General features: G+C 47.6%; 1 protein-coding gene across 2 annotated transcripts in view; it reads left to right on the top strand.

Moving 5' to 3' along the window:
* The window catches only part of aldh1l1 (aldehyde dehydrogenase 1 family, member L1), a 35,857-nt gene that overhangs the window by 5,921 nt on the left and 15,673 nt on the right, over positions 1-14,263 (top strand). For both annotated transcript variants that reach the window (XM_067372747.1, XM_067372748.1), the window contains one exon: positions 13,851-13,996. In XM_067372747.1, coding sequence (XP_067228848.1) covers positions 13,867-13,996 — 130 coding nt within the window. In that variant the 5' untranslated portion in view covers positions 13,851-13,866. Of the gene's footprint in view, positions 1-13,850; positions 13,997-14,263 lie in introns of those variants that run through there.

Consider the following 14,263-nt stretch of genomic DNA (forward strand, 5'->3'; position numbering starts at 1 on the left):
AAGAGGAGATAAATGATGGGTCATCATAATTAGGAGCATAAACATTTGCAAGAGTAAGGGGGGCTGAGAATAGCGTTCCCGTTACAATAATGTATCTCCCTTTATGATCCACAATAGTGTCAGAAGCAACAAATGGAACAGATTTATGCACTAAGATTGCGCAGCCTCTAGATTTAGAATGAAAAATAGAATGAAAAACTTGTCCGACCCAGCCCTTTTTTAATCTAAAGTGGTCAGTGGAGCGAAGATGCGTTTCCTGTAAGAAGGCGAAATCTGCCTTTAAACTCTTCAAATGGTTCAACACTCGATTACGCTTAACTGGATTATTAACAGCCTTACAGTTCCAACTAATGCATCTCAAAGGAGGGGCCCCATCACTGTTTGTCAAACTACTCATAAGAATAAATATTCAACAAATGGGACAATCTTCTGGAAGAAAAGAAGGTGGAGGAAAATAACAAAACAAAATAGAAAAGAGAGAAAAAAAGAATAAAGGAAGAAAAACAAAAACAAAAAAAAACGACGACACCCTGAAGGATATATAACTAAACCTGGAAACAAACACCGCATCAAAGTAACAACCCCTCCCTCCCATCCCACCCCATCACTTACCCTCTTGACCACTCCACACTTACGAAACGAGCTAACACTTCCATCGAAGGAGTGTACGCTACACTGGGTTAACACCCAACAGCACAAACAAGTCACTTTTAAACAGAACTCGATAGTGACTCTGTAAATAATATACTCAAATCAAGAAGTTACAGAAAAAAATATAGCCTGTATTATATGTTAGCCGAAAAAGGGCAGAATTTCAGAGCACTTTGATATAGACTGTACAAAACGTTTACAGTTATGCATGGTTCAATAAGATTTCCGAAAAAGTCGTTGACAATAACAAAAAATGTTAGATCTACAGTCTATAGTTAGATCAGACAGGTGACTATAACAATAACAAATGATCATACTGTTAAAGAAGAAAACGGCAACAAACTATCAGACAGCATCCAAGTTAACTCAAATGGGCAGCCAAAACTATAGAAGTTAACAGTTGAGGCAGTTCACAGTTCAAATGTCATACCTTTCAGGAAGACATTATGTGTTGTTTAACAAAGCTCATCGCTTCAGCTGGCGTATCAAATTTATGTTCAATGTCTTGGTAGGTAATCCGAAAGCCGGTTAAGCCCCGCAGTCCGTATCTTACATCAGGATGTGACCTCAGCACCCGTTTCACATCGTAGTATGCAGCTCGTTTTTTGGCGATCTCGGCAGGAAAGTCCGGAAAAATGTGGACATCCTTGCCCTTGAATTTAAGCTGCTTAGCTTGGATGGCTTTCTGCAGAATAGCTTCTTTAACGTTGAATCGGTGAAAACAGATCACGAACGCACGCGGTCTCTGACCCTCAGCCGGTTTCGCCGCCAGTGTGCGGTGGGCGCGGGCAAGGAACGGCGGTTCGTCGAGACCAAAAATGTCTTTCAACGTCTCCGCCACAAATTTTGTAGGCTGTGGGCCTTCCATGCCCTCGGGAATTCCCAAGAGGCACAGGTTGCTGCGTCAGGAGCGACATTCCAGATCCGTACATTTGGCACGAAGAGTAGCGATTTCCTTCTGCAAGGATGCTACCGTTGGCTCAAGTGCCTGCAAGCTTGTCGTCCATTCTGAACTTCTGAAGTTGCACTTTCAAGGCTGGTCAGTCTCTCCTCGTGCGCTCTCACATCCGAAGTCACCGATACTAGCGAGTTTTGCATTTCCTCACGCAGAGATGATATTTCTCTTCGGAATTCAGCAGCATGTAAGTCAAACTTTTGATGTATTCCGGTTTCCAATGACTTAATTGCTGACATAATTGCTGCACCATCAATTGTGCTAGCATCGTCCTTAACTAGCTCTGAAGTAGATCCGTTGGAGCTCGCTGAATCTGCCTTTTTCTGTCTTTGAGCTTTGGTCGACTTTATCACGAAAGGCAAAAAATGTCTAGCTATATAGTTTAGTAAGTGCTAGAGATGTTTAAAATTGCGGTGTATCAAGTATATAAAGTAATTATAGATTTATTTGCAGAGCTCCCGAACTTGCGACCTTACATGATGAACGCCAGACCGGAAGTCCCCCACTCATAGTGATTTTAATTGTGTTTGGTATAATGTATGATGGACACGGCCATTTTCAACGTGTTTCATTGCGCTGCTGCTGGTATCCCCTTCATCAAATTTGTTGATTCATTATACAATATTGGTTTGGTTTATCGAAAAGCTTTTGATAACCTTTTTGCCTAAAATATGTGTTAATTTAAATTTGGTAAAGATCTGATGATCACTCTAGGAGGGTTTTGAAAATTCAAAATAGTGGAAAATCTTGTCAGGTGGAAATTGATAGCATTGACTACCTCCAAGGAAATAAGGAAGAATTACATTTTTTTTAAGGATTAAAAGTTACAAGAAGAGACATAAGTGAAATGTTGAGCTGTTGGTGGAACTAGAGGGTTTGAGGTAGAGACCCCATATTTGCCATTAAGGAATGTGAAGACTATCCTCTACAAGTGTGCCAAATTTCACAACTTTAAGTTAAATTTGTTCTTTGGGCTGCAGTACTCCAATAGCATAATAATAATATATAGCTGAAAACAGCGACCATTCAGATCCAAGCACGTGTGGGGTACATGACCAAAACAGACAATTTGAAAAGAAAGCTTGTGTACTCTGTTTAAATTTTACAGATACCAGCCCAAGCCTCTGTAGACCAAAGTCTCCCAGTCTTATCAGTGGCAAACACTCCGGCAAACAAGGACCACTCCAAAAAGTGGGTGATATGACCAAAATCTTATCACACTCATTTGTTTGCTGGAAATAAGGCTGTTACAATACCAACATTTTAGATACTAGTAAAATTTCACATTTCTATGTAGTGTAATAGCTGGACATTTTAGTGCTATATAATATATAGCTTATACTAGCTTTCAAAAAAATACATTATATAGTTGTAACAAAGTTCATTGATAAGGGAAGAAGGACTTTTAACACAATTTTAGTCACAAAATAAACACAACAACAAAATGAAAGTAAGGTGGCAGCCCCTCACAGACGACTGCCACATAAACTAAAACAAAACAAAAAAACATGGTCTGGTCCTCTCGTCCTTCACTGTCGTCACTCCTCCTTTTATGCTTCTGGAGCTCCTCTGTGGGATTTGAGACCGGTGTGGCGCACAGGTGATGCTCACCCCCGCCACCTTGCTCTGTTCCCAAACCTCTGTGCCCCACCCTGCTTCCCACAGTAGTATATAATGTATTTTTGTGAAAGCTGGTAACATCATAAACATCTTTACTGGAAAATAATGGCATACAGTGTAAAACAAAATATTTACATTTGCAAGGCATAAAAACAGATGCACATAATCAGTGAAACAGATGTACATAATCACTGTAAGATCGTTGTAGTGTACGTACGTAAGCACTGGACCAAAAGGGCAGGTGACAGTTCTGTTAACTAGCTTGATACACTCACATTGGCCTATATATGTGCCTAGTCCATCTTTACTTTTGTGCCTTGGTGAAGTTAAGTGCCCAAAGGCACAATCATAGGGTTTGCTAAGTGAATTTCCTGTTCACACCTTGCTCATTATTACCAACACAAACACTGATTGACTAAGCAACAGTTTTGGAAGGTTCTGTCAGTGGTAGGCCGGACTACCTGACTTTGCCTTGAATGTGGTCTTGCATAAGAAGTATAGGCTTGTGAAGCACTCAAACATTTACATTTAGTCATTCCAAAGTGACAAGCAATTCATCATAACACAAGCAATTCATCATAAGAACGTCTCGGTTACATAGGTAACCCTCGTTCCCTGAAGCAGGGAACGGAGACGTACGTCGGACAGACCGACGAATAGGAATCTCGCTAGAGAGGCCAATTTACTTTGAGTGTAACTAAACGAGCCAATGCACATTGGCATGCAATCATATGCATCAGCTGCTTGCCTCGCAGCGCGGGTATATAATGAGCAGCAGGTGCGTTGCATCTTCAGGTTTTCGCTGAGGAGCCGAACCCAGCAGGCGGCAGCATCAGCAGGACAACGCCTGTGGCGACGGGACGTACGTCTCAATTCCCTCCTTCAGGGAACGAGGGTTACCTATGTAACCGAGACGTTCCCATTCAGTCGGTCACGTTCGACGTACGTTGGACAGACCGACGAATAGGAATCCCTACCAAAGCGCCACAGGAGCTGCCCTCTTCCAGCGCTCTGTCGTGAGCCACCTGAACCCCCTTGCCTAAGGACGGTGGGACCAGGCTCACGCAGAGAGGGTCGATCACTGTTGTTCCCAAAACCCACTCAGTGCGACAATTGGATAACGCTGGGAAAGCGTAGCCTTACATGCGATAAGGAACGCTGCGGAAGCCATATCCTTCCCCGAAGGAGTTATATGGATAAGTACATATGGACTAACCTTGTAGGTTGTACAACATATGGAAGAACTGGGGTGACTCCACTCGGTGAGAGATGGGTTCTCCCAGAGGGAAAGACACGGGCTTTGTTTAGGAGCAGCCGCGGAAAAAGCCATATGGGATCCCCGTAGGGTCACACATATGGAACCCAGCCTAAATCCGGTTCTCAAGGATACAACGGAGTATAGGCCTGGCGCCAGACGCTCCGCCACGTCGGCTGCCGAAGGGTAACCGGAGGACTCAACAGGGTCTGCCCGTAGGGACTCTCTGGAGAATAGAATGCGCATGTAGCGCAGCAAGCCGACACTAAGCCGGGGCCTCTCCGTGCCTCTGACCTGAGGCGAGAACACGGGAGGAGACCGGCTCGACACGAAGGCTATAGTATCTAGCGAACGTGTTAGGTGTCGCCCAGCCCGCAGCTCTACAAATGTCTGTTAGCGAGGCGCCACGAGCCAGCGCCCAGGAGGATGCCACACCTCTCGTGGAGTGGGCATGCAACCTGAGCGGGCAGGGCACGCCCTGAGCTTGGTAAGCCAGGGCGATGGCATCCACTATCCAGTGGGCCATCCTCTGCTTGGAGACAGCCTTTCCCTTCTGCTGGCCTCCGTAACAGACAAAGAGCTGGTCTGAGGTCCTGAAGCTTCGAGTTCTGTCTAAGTACAGTCGCAAGGCACGAACTGGACAGAGCAAAGCCAGGGCTGGGTCTGCCTCCTCCGAGGGCAGCGCTTGCAGGCTCACTACCTGGTCCCTGAAGGGAGTGGTAGGAACCTTGGGCACGTAGCCAGGCCGGGGTCTCAGTACCACGTGGCTGTCACCCGGCCCGAACTCCAGGCACGATTCGTCGACCGAAAATGACTGCAGGTCCCCTACCCTCTTGATGGAGGCCAATGCCACCAGCAGCAAAGTCTTCATAGAGAGAATCTTTAAGTCTGCTGACAGCAAAGGCTCAAAGGGAGCAATCTGGAGTGCTCTGAGCACCAGAGTAAGGTCCCAAGAGGGTATGGAGGGGGGACGAGGAGGATTTAACCGTCTCGCCCCCTAAGGAACCTGATGACCAGGTCGTGCTGACCAACAGATTTGCCATCTATGTGGTCGTGGTAAGCGGATATGGCAGCAGTATGGACTTTGAGGGTGGAGGGGGACAGCCTACGCTCCAACCCTTGCTGCAAGAAGGAAAGCACGACTCCGATCGAGCATCTTCGGGGGTCTTCTCGACGAGAAGAACACCACTCGACGAACAGGTTCCACTTCGAGGCGTAAGCACGTCTCGTAGACAGTGCACGTGCCGAAGTGATGGTGTTAAGTACCTCAGGGGGTAAGTCACCTAGAACCTCCGCGTCCCGTCCAGGGACCAGACATGGAGTTTCCAGAGGTCTGGACGCGGGTGCCAAAGAGTGCCCCGTCTCTGAGAGAGGAGGTCCTTCCTCAGAGGGATGGGCCAGGGAGGGGCTGTCGCGAGGAGTGAGAGTTCTGGGAACTAACAAGACCTGCTCCTCGTCCTCCCTGACTTTGCACAGGGTCTGTGCAAGTAGGCTCACTGGGGGAAACGCATATTTGCGCAGGCCCCGGGGCCAGCTGTGAGCCAGTGCATCTGTCCCGAGTGTTCCCTCGGTCAGAGAGTAAAACAACTGGCAGTGGGAGGTTTCTGTTGAGGCAAACAGGTCTACCTGAGCCTCTCCGAACTCTCTCCAGATCAGCTGAACCACCTGGGGGTGGAGTCGCCACTCTCCGGGCAGTGCAGCTCGTGATAGCTCGTCGGCCACACGGTTGAGCACACCGGGGACATGAATGGCGCGAAGCGACCTCAGATGCTTCCGACTCCACAGGAGGAGATGGCGGGCGAGTTGCGACATGCGACGGGAGCGTAGACCACCTTGACGGTTGATGTACGCAACGGTCGCAGTGTTGTCCGTACGGACCAGTACATGCTTGTCGCGAAGCAGGCCTTTGAGGCTGCTCAGCGCAAGGCGTACTGCCAGCAACTCGAGGCAATTGATGTGCCAATGCAGATGGGGTCCCGTCCAAACCCCTGAGACTGCATGCCCGTTGTACGTGGCACCCCAGCCGGTGGTAGAAGCATCTGTGAAGACCACAGCATGCCGGGACACCTGTTCTAGAGGGACTCCTGCCTGAAGAAACAAGGGGTCCGACCACGGGCTGAAGGTACGGCGGCACTCCTGAGTGATTGGCACCCGGAACGTGCCGCGTTGCCACGCCCATCTCGGGACTCGGCCGTGAAGCCAGTGCTGAAGCGGTGTCATATGAAGCAGACCGAGCGGTGTTACAGCCGCTGCAGCCGCCATATGCCCCAGGAGCCTCTGAAAAAACTTCAGTGGGACCGCTGTCCTGCCATTGAACGTATTCAGGCAGTTCAACACCGACCGAGCACGTTCCTCTGTGAGGCGTGCTACCCGTTCGACCGAATCCAACTCCATACCGAGAAAAGAGATCCTCTGCACTGGGGCGAGTTTGCTCTTCTCCCAGTTGACCTGAAGCCCCAACTGGCTGAGGTGCCTGAGCACTAAGTCCCTGTGTTCGCACAACTGATCCCGAGACTGTGCTAGAATGAGCCAGTCGTCCAGGTAGTTGAGAATGCGAACACCCTGTTCTCTCATGGGAACAAGGGCTCCCTCCACGACTTTCGTGAAGACGCGGGGAGACAGGGCCAGCCCGAAGGGTAAGACTCTGTACTGATATGCTCGACCTTCGAACGCGAATCTCAGGAATGGCCTGTGTCGCGGAAGAATCGAAACATGAAAGTACGCATCCTTCAGGTCGATCGCTGCAAACCAATCTTGGGGACGGATGCACTCGAAAATGCGTTTCTGCGTAAGCATTTTGAACGGTAGCTTGTGAAGGCTCCGATTCAAAACTCGCAGGTCCAAGATCGGTCGTAACCCACCGCTTTTCTTGGGTACAATGAAGTAGGGGCTGTAGAACCCTGACCTCAAATCGGCTGGAGGGACCGGCTCTATCGCGTCCTTCGCCAGTAGGACTGCGATCTCCGCACGCAGAACAGGGGCATCGACATCTTTCACTGAAGTGAAGAGGACGCCCCTGAACTTGGGGGGACGCCGGGCGAACTGAATCGCATAGCCGAGCCTGATGGTCCGGAGGAGCCAGCGAGACGGACTGGGGAGCGCTAGCCAGGCTCCCAGAGACCGCACCAGCGGCACCAAGGGGACCACCGGCGTACCCGCCGCGGGGCAGCGAGGTGGAACGCAGGGACGCGGCCCGGGAGGCTCTCTGTGTGAGGCGGCCCGAAGCTGGGTCAAAGTGTGCTGTGCAACACTTACCTGCTTCCACGGGTGGACAGAGGGAGCAGTCGAGGATTTGCTTACCTGCTGCTCGCTGCTGTCCGCTGGCGACAGAAGAGGTGGATGAGAGTGGTGAGGTTCTAGCCCTCCCACTGCTCTCCGAGCCCTCATCGGACCCGGAGATAAAGGAAACTGCTCTTTTATTGAAAATTTGGGTACCACTGGTCGTTGAGCCAGCGGCGGAACAAAAGGAAACAACAAAAGATTCTCCACCCAGCCCTCCTCCGGGGGAAGGAGCGGTGCAGTCACCACCTCCTGAAGAGCAGTCCCCTCCATCTCCGGGTCGCCCGTCCTAGGGCCGCTTGGACTTGGCCTTGCCACCCTTCTTCTTGGGGGGTGGCTGGACGGGCTGGGCACCCCGGCCGCGACCGGCTCCACGGCGCCGCTTGGATGGAGGCTGCTGCTGCTGGGGCGCGGGAGCGGGGGCGGCTGCAGGGGGCGCCCTCGGCGACGGGTAGTCTGAGGTGCCGCCGGCGGTGGAGGTGCAGCAGCTGACCGCCTCGGCAGGATGTGACTGATGGCCTCAGACTGCCTTTGAACAGCCGAGAACTGTTGGGCAAAGTTCTCGACCGCGTCGCCGAAAAGGCCGGTCTGGGACACGGGGGAATTAAGAAACCTGACCTTGTCGGTATCCCTCATGTCCGCAAGACACAGCCAGAGATGGCGTTCCTGGACCACCATAGTGGACATCGCACGACCCACTGACCGCGCCGTAACCTTCGTCGCTCGAAGCACGAAGTTCCTGGAGAACTTGTGGATCATGACCACCCTCGTGCAGGTCCCTCAGTGCCTTGGCCTGATGGACCTGCAACAACGCCATAGCGTGTAAGGCAGAGGCAGCTTCCCCACAGGCCTGATAAGCCTTGCCGGTAAGATCCGACGAGTACTTACAGGCCCGGGAAGGGAGAGACGGCTCCCCCCGCCAGGTGGAGTTAGGGCACAGTTGCATAGCAACGGCCCGTTCCACAGGGGGTATGCGCGTGTAACCCTTCGCTGCCCCGCCATCAAGGGTGGTGAGGGAGGAGGACCCACCGACACGGTTTCGGGCAGTAAAAGGTGCCGTCCACGTGCCCGTGAGCTCTTCATGCACCTCCGGGAAGAAGGGCACTGGGGTGGGGGGCTGAGAACCAGCCCTGGCCAACCCGAGATACCAGTCATCCAACCTCGAGGGTTCGGGACACGGTGGAGGATTCCACACGAGCTCGACCCTGTTGGCGGCCCGGGAAAGCATAGCCATCATTTCCGGGTCCGTGTCGGGCACAGTTGTCACCCCCGAAGGAGGCAACTGCGCCGACTCATCCTCCCCAGAAGTATCAGGCTCACCCTCCGATGCAGCGATCGACATCCGGTCGTCTGGGGGAGCTCCGAAGGAAACGGATGGTACACACCTCTGGGGTGGTCCACCACGTTCCGCGGGCAGCTCTACTGGCTGCGGAGCGCACGAGGGGGGAGGGTTCCTAGGGGGTTGGTTCCCCGAAGGAAGCGCGCTCACCGTTATCCTCAAGTCACCAGCCCCGCCGCTCGCAGCAACCCTCTGAGGAGGATTGGAGCGAGGCGTCGGGACCGGGACTCCACCCCTTTGCAGAAAGTGGAGTCTCGACCACAACTCCGCGATGGTCATCTTCCCACAATGGGTACATGACTCATCCACAAACGCTGCCTCAGCGTGCCTTAAGCCCAAGCACGCGATACAGCGCTGGTGACCATCCCGAGGCACCAGGTAACGACCGCATCCAGAAACACACAAGTAGAACGACATCTTTATAAAGACGCGAACTACTCGTGTTAGCTCTTTCAAGGACTGACTCTTTTAGGTGCTGAAGCACGCAGGGGAATAGCCGCTGCAGCACAGACAGGGAATGTGCAGCCTGTCGTGTGCACTCTCCTTGAAGGCGCTCCTCTTACCAGCTGTAACAACAGCTTTATAGCGCTCTAGGGGCACCGTTTCACCAGCCGTGAAAACGGCCTTCACGCTGATTACAGCTTTGCTCAATCAAACCAAAGGCAAAAAACAACAAAAGGAGAATCGGCCCCGCTGCTGCGCTGTCCGCCTGCACCTCGCAACAAAGAGACGTCTTGAAGAGAGACTCGTTCACCACACTCGCTTCCAGTAGCTGTCTTCATGGAAGGTTTGGCTCCGAAGCGAAAAGCTGAAGATGCAACGCACCTGCTGCTCATTATATACCCGCGCTGCGAGGCAAGCAGCTGATGCATATGATTGCATGCCAATGTGCATTGGCTCGTTTAGTTACACTCGAAGTAGATTGGCCTCTCTAGCGAGATTCCTATTCGTCGGTCTGTCCGACGTACGTCGAACGTGACCGACTAAATGGGAACCAACAATATTTGCAGTACTAAATTCCAAGTTTTAATATTAAAGGGTTAGTTCAATTAAAAATGTAATTCCTGTCATTAATTACTTACCCTCATGACCTTAGTTCATCTTCAGAACACAAATTAAGATATTTTTGTTTTTTTAATCCCCCATAGAAAGCAACTTAATTACCACATTCAAGGTCCATTATAGTAGTAAAGACATTGTTAAAATAGTCAGTGTGACTACAGTGGTTCAACTGTAATGTTATGAAGCGACGAGAATGCTTTTTGTGCGCAAAACAAAACAATTTTGTCTATTCCCTGTCATTCTCCTACACTGTTTACGTTGTATTGACAGTGCAGTTTTTTTTATTTTTTTAAATACATTGTAATTACGTATTTACATTGCTTTCTATCCTTTCTTATTTTTGGGTGAACTAACCCTTTAAAAGAACACTCAACTTTTTTTGAAAATAGGCTCATTTTCCAACTCTCCTAGAGTTAAACAGTTGAGTTTAACCGTTTTCGAATCCATTCAGCTGTTCTCTGCGTCTGGTGGTACCACTTTTAGCATAGATTAGCATAGTTCATTGAATCTGATTAGACCGTTAGCATCTCGCTCAAAAATGACCAAAGATTTTCAATATTTTTCCTATTTAAAACTTGACTCTTCTGTAGTTACATTGTGTACTAAGACCGACGGAAAATGAAAAGTTGCGATTTTCCAGGCAGATATGGCTAGGAACTCAATTCAATTCACATTTATTTGTATAGTGCTTTTCAGAATACATATCGTTTCAAAGCAGCTTTACAGAGAATGCATGTCAACATTACAATTTAGAGAATCTGGTATTGGAGGTTACTGTCCAATGTATGTGGTTTCAGAAATGTACATATAATCATGCAGTTAGCTAACAAAGTAATAATTTAGGCAATTTAATTTACAATCACTGTTAGCAGTTTAATTTTAAGGTAGAAGCAATGAGCTCCTGGAAATAATGAATTACATATTAACAAAAATTAGGATATTTTGAAATTTGGGAATGTGCATGTTGATCCAGATGTTGCGTCATCTGAAGTCCTTGCAAGTGCCGTCTCTTCAAAGGTGTTGGTCAGAGGTCTTCTTAAGAGGCTGGATCCAAACTGTACTCTCTAGTCACCTCGGGACAGGTGTCCTGAGATAAAACAGAAAAGCAAATGGAAAATTAAAGCTGCAAGCAGCGATGAAAGGGCCCTCGCACCCGGGCTCACCGCCACCCGTTGGCCTTAGGAAAACAGCGAACAGTGGGCGACATGCATGTGAGCAAGTAAATACAGGAGAATTATGGCAAAATCATGTAAAAGTGCCACATTTCCTGCTGCCAACTGGTGGCGCTATAGCTAACTGAATATAGTCATATAGATGTCTTTAGGCCAGGACTCTTATCACTCATGTGAAGTTTGGAGCAGATCAGACATAGTATGCCTGAGTTACAACAGCTTCCTCTTTCATGGCGAAACATCAGACTTTGTCAGTCCGCCACGGACACGCCCTTCAGCAGAAACTCAAGATCTTTGATATTTAACATCTCAAAGGCCTTAAGATAAGACTGGCCATATATTATGTGCTTCTGGTTTAATCTCTATGAGGAGTTGATCACAGTGTAAAACATGTAATTTCCTGTTGCCTCCAGGTGGCGCTATGACTGTAACTGAATATTGTCATATAAATGTCTTCAGGTCAGGACTCTAATAAAACATGTGAAGTTTGGGGCAGATCAGACATTGTATGCCCGAGATACAACATCTTCCTGTTTCATGGCGAAACATCGAACTTTGCCAGGCCGCCACGGACACGCCCTTCAGCGAAAACTCTAGATCTTCGCAATTTAACGTCTCAAAGGCCTTTAGATTAGACTGACCAAATATTATGTTGATCTGATTAAATCTCTAGGAGGAGTTCGTTAAAGTACAACGTCTGGAAATGGCAAAAACTGCACAAATTTTGCAAAGAAAATTCAAAATATCTCACTTCCTGTTGGTTTTCAGATTTCACTCCAAGAGACTTTTTTGTAGGTATTTGGCTGTTACATCTGTCTACCGAATTTCATAACTGTACGTGAAACGTAGCACGAAGGGCGCTTAATTGAAATTTTGTAGGTGGCGCTATCGAGCCATTTTGCCACACTTAATTCTGAAACCCATATCAGACATAAATTTTCACCACTTTTGACGCATCTGCAAAGTTTCATGAATTTTCGAGTATGTTTTGGCCCTCAAAAAAGTGATTCACCTTACATGGCGAAACATCAGACTTTGTCGGTCACCACGGACACGCCCTTCAACGAAAACTCTAGATCTTCGCAATTTAACGTCTCAAAGGCCTTTAGATTAGACTGACTAAATATGATGTTGATCTGATTAAAGCTCTAGGAGGAGTTCGTTAAAGTACAACATGTGGAAATGGCAAAAACTGCCAAATTTTTGCAGAGAAAATTCAAAATATCTCACTTCCTGTTGGGTTTACAAACTTTGCACCCAGGGGCTTTTTTGTAGGTATTTGGCTGTTACATCTGTCTACCGAATTTCATAACTGTACGTGAAACGTAGCACGAAGGGCGCTTAATTGAAATTTTGTAGGTGGCGCTATCGAGCCATTTTGCCACACCTAATTCTGAAACCCATATCAGATGTAAATTTTCACCACTTCTGACGCTTGTGCAAAGTTTCATGAGTCTTTGATAATGTTTAGGCCTTCAAAATTGCAATTCATTTTGGAGAAGAAGAATAATTGGCTGAGCAATTCCAATAGGGTCCTCACACCATCGGTGCTCGGGCCCTAATAATTAGCGTAGCTGCTGTTCATAACATTAAGCAAAGATAGTCATGTGCAAGTGATCTGATATGAGAAGCATTATGTGAATGCTTGGTTAAAGAGATGCATCTTTAATCTAGATTTAAACTGGGTGAGCGAGTCTGAGCCCTGAACATTATCAGGAAGGCTATTCCAGAGTTTAGGAGTCCAATGTGAAAAAGTTCTCCCTCCTTTAGTGGACTTAGATATCCTAGGTACAACCAGAAGTCCAGAGTTTTGTGATCTTAAAGAGCATGAAGAATTGTAGGGCAATAGAAGGTCGGTTAAGTACACAAGAGCTAAGCCATTTAGGGCCTTATACGTCAGCAGCAATACTTTATAATCGATACGGAACATAATAGGTAACCATTGTAGAGATGACAAAATTGGTGTTATATGATCATATTTTCTTGACCTGGTAAGAACTCTAGCAGCTGCATTTTGGACTAATTGTAGCTTGTTTATTAAGGACGCAGGACAACCAGGAACTAGACTCTTATTCTGGTGTAATAATCAAGGAACTTTGCTGCCGTACCATGGGTGCAGCAGGCGCAATGATATTACGCAGCGTCTCTCACAAATGTCTCCATGGTTGCAAGGCATGCTCCCTGTGCAAGCAGGGGGTCACAGGCGCTGCATAATATCATTGTGCCTGCTGTTTAACTCTAGGGGAGTTGGAAAATTAGCCTATTTTCAAAAAAAGTAGAGTGTTCCTTTAAGACAGAGAGGTAAACAAGTTAGAGAAGTGGAATGCAGAAAGCAGAGGTTTCTCTAAAAAAAAAAAAGTTATAGGAAGTGCATTTGTTTACGGTTAAAAAATTGGTGGTAAAAGAGGTCTTCAAAATATTTTTTATAATATATTCTAATATGCTGTCATGTAAAGTAATGATAGTAGTTTATAATAGTAGTGTGTAGTCATATAATGTGCGTTACTTTTATTTTAGACATCAGTGAATATCTATGATGAAGATTGCTGTGATTGGCCAGAGTCTCTTTGGACAGGAAGTGTATAAAGAATTGAAGAAGGAGGGCCACACTATTGTTGGTGTGTTCACCATTCCTGACAAAGATGGAAAAGTGGATCCACTTGGTAAGTTTCTTTCATGTAAATTCATGTGACTATTAAGGACTGTTCACCCCAACACAAACTTCGGCATGAGAATTTGTTCAGATGACAAAAAAAAAACAGTAACAGCACTCTTATGCTGTTGCACCAAATGTTCTTCTTGGTGTGAAATATACACAATGAATTAAGGAATCAGGGAAAATTATTAACATAATGCCAAATAGGTGTCGGTTGGTATGTTTTTAATTTGACCTTTTTATGACAAGACAGGGTTATTTTAGGTCATGTTGG

This window comes from Chanodichthys erythropterus, chromosome 21 (genome assembly GCF_024489055.1).
Source record: "Chanodichthys erythropterus isolate Z2021 chromosome 21, ASM2448905v1, whole genome shotgun sequence".
Classification (NCBI taxonomy): Eukaryota; Metazoa; Chordata; class Actinopteri; order Cypriniformes; family Xenocyprididae; genus Chanodichthys; species Chanodichthys erythropterus.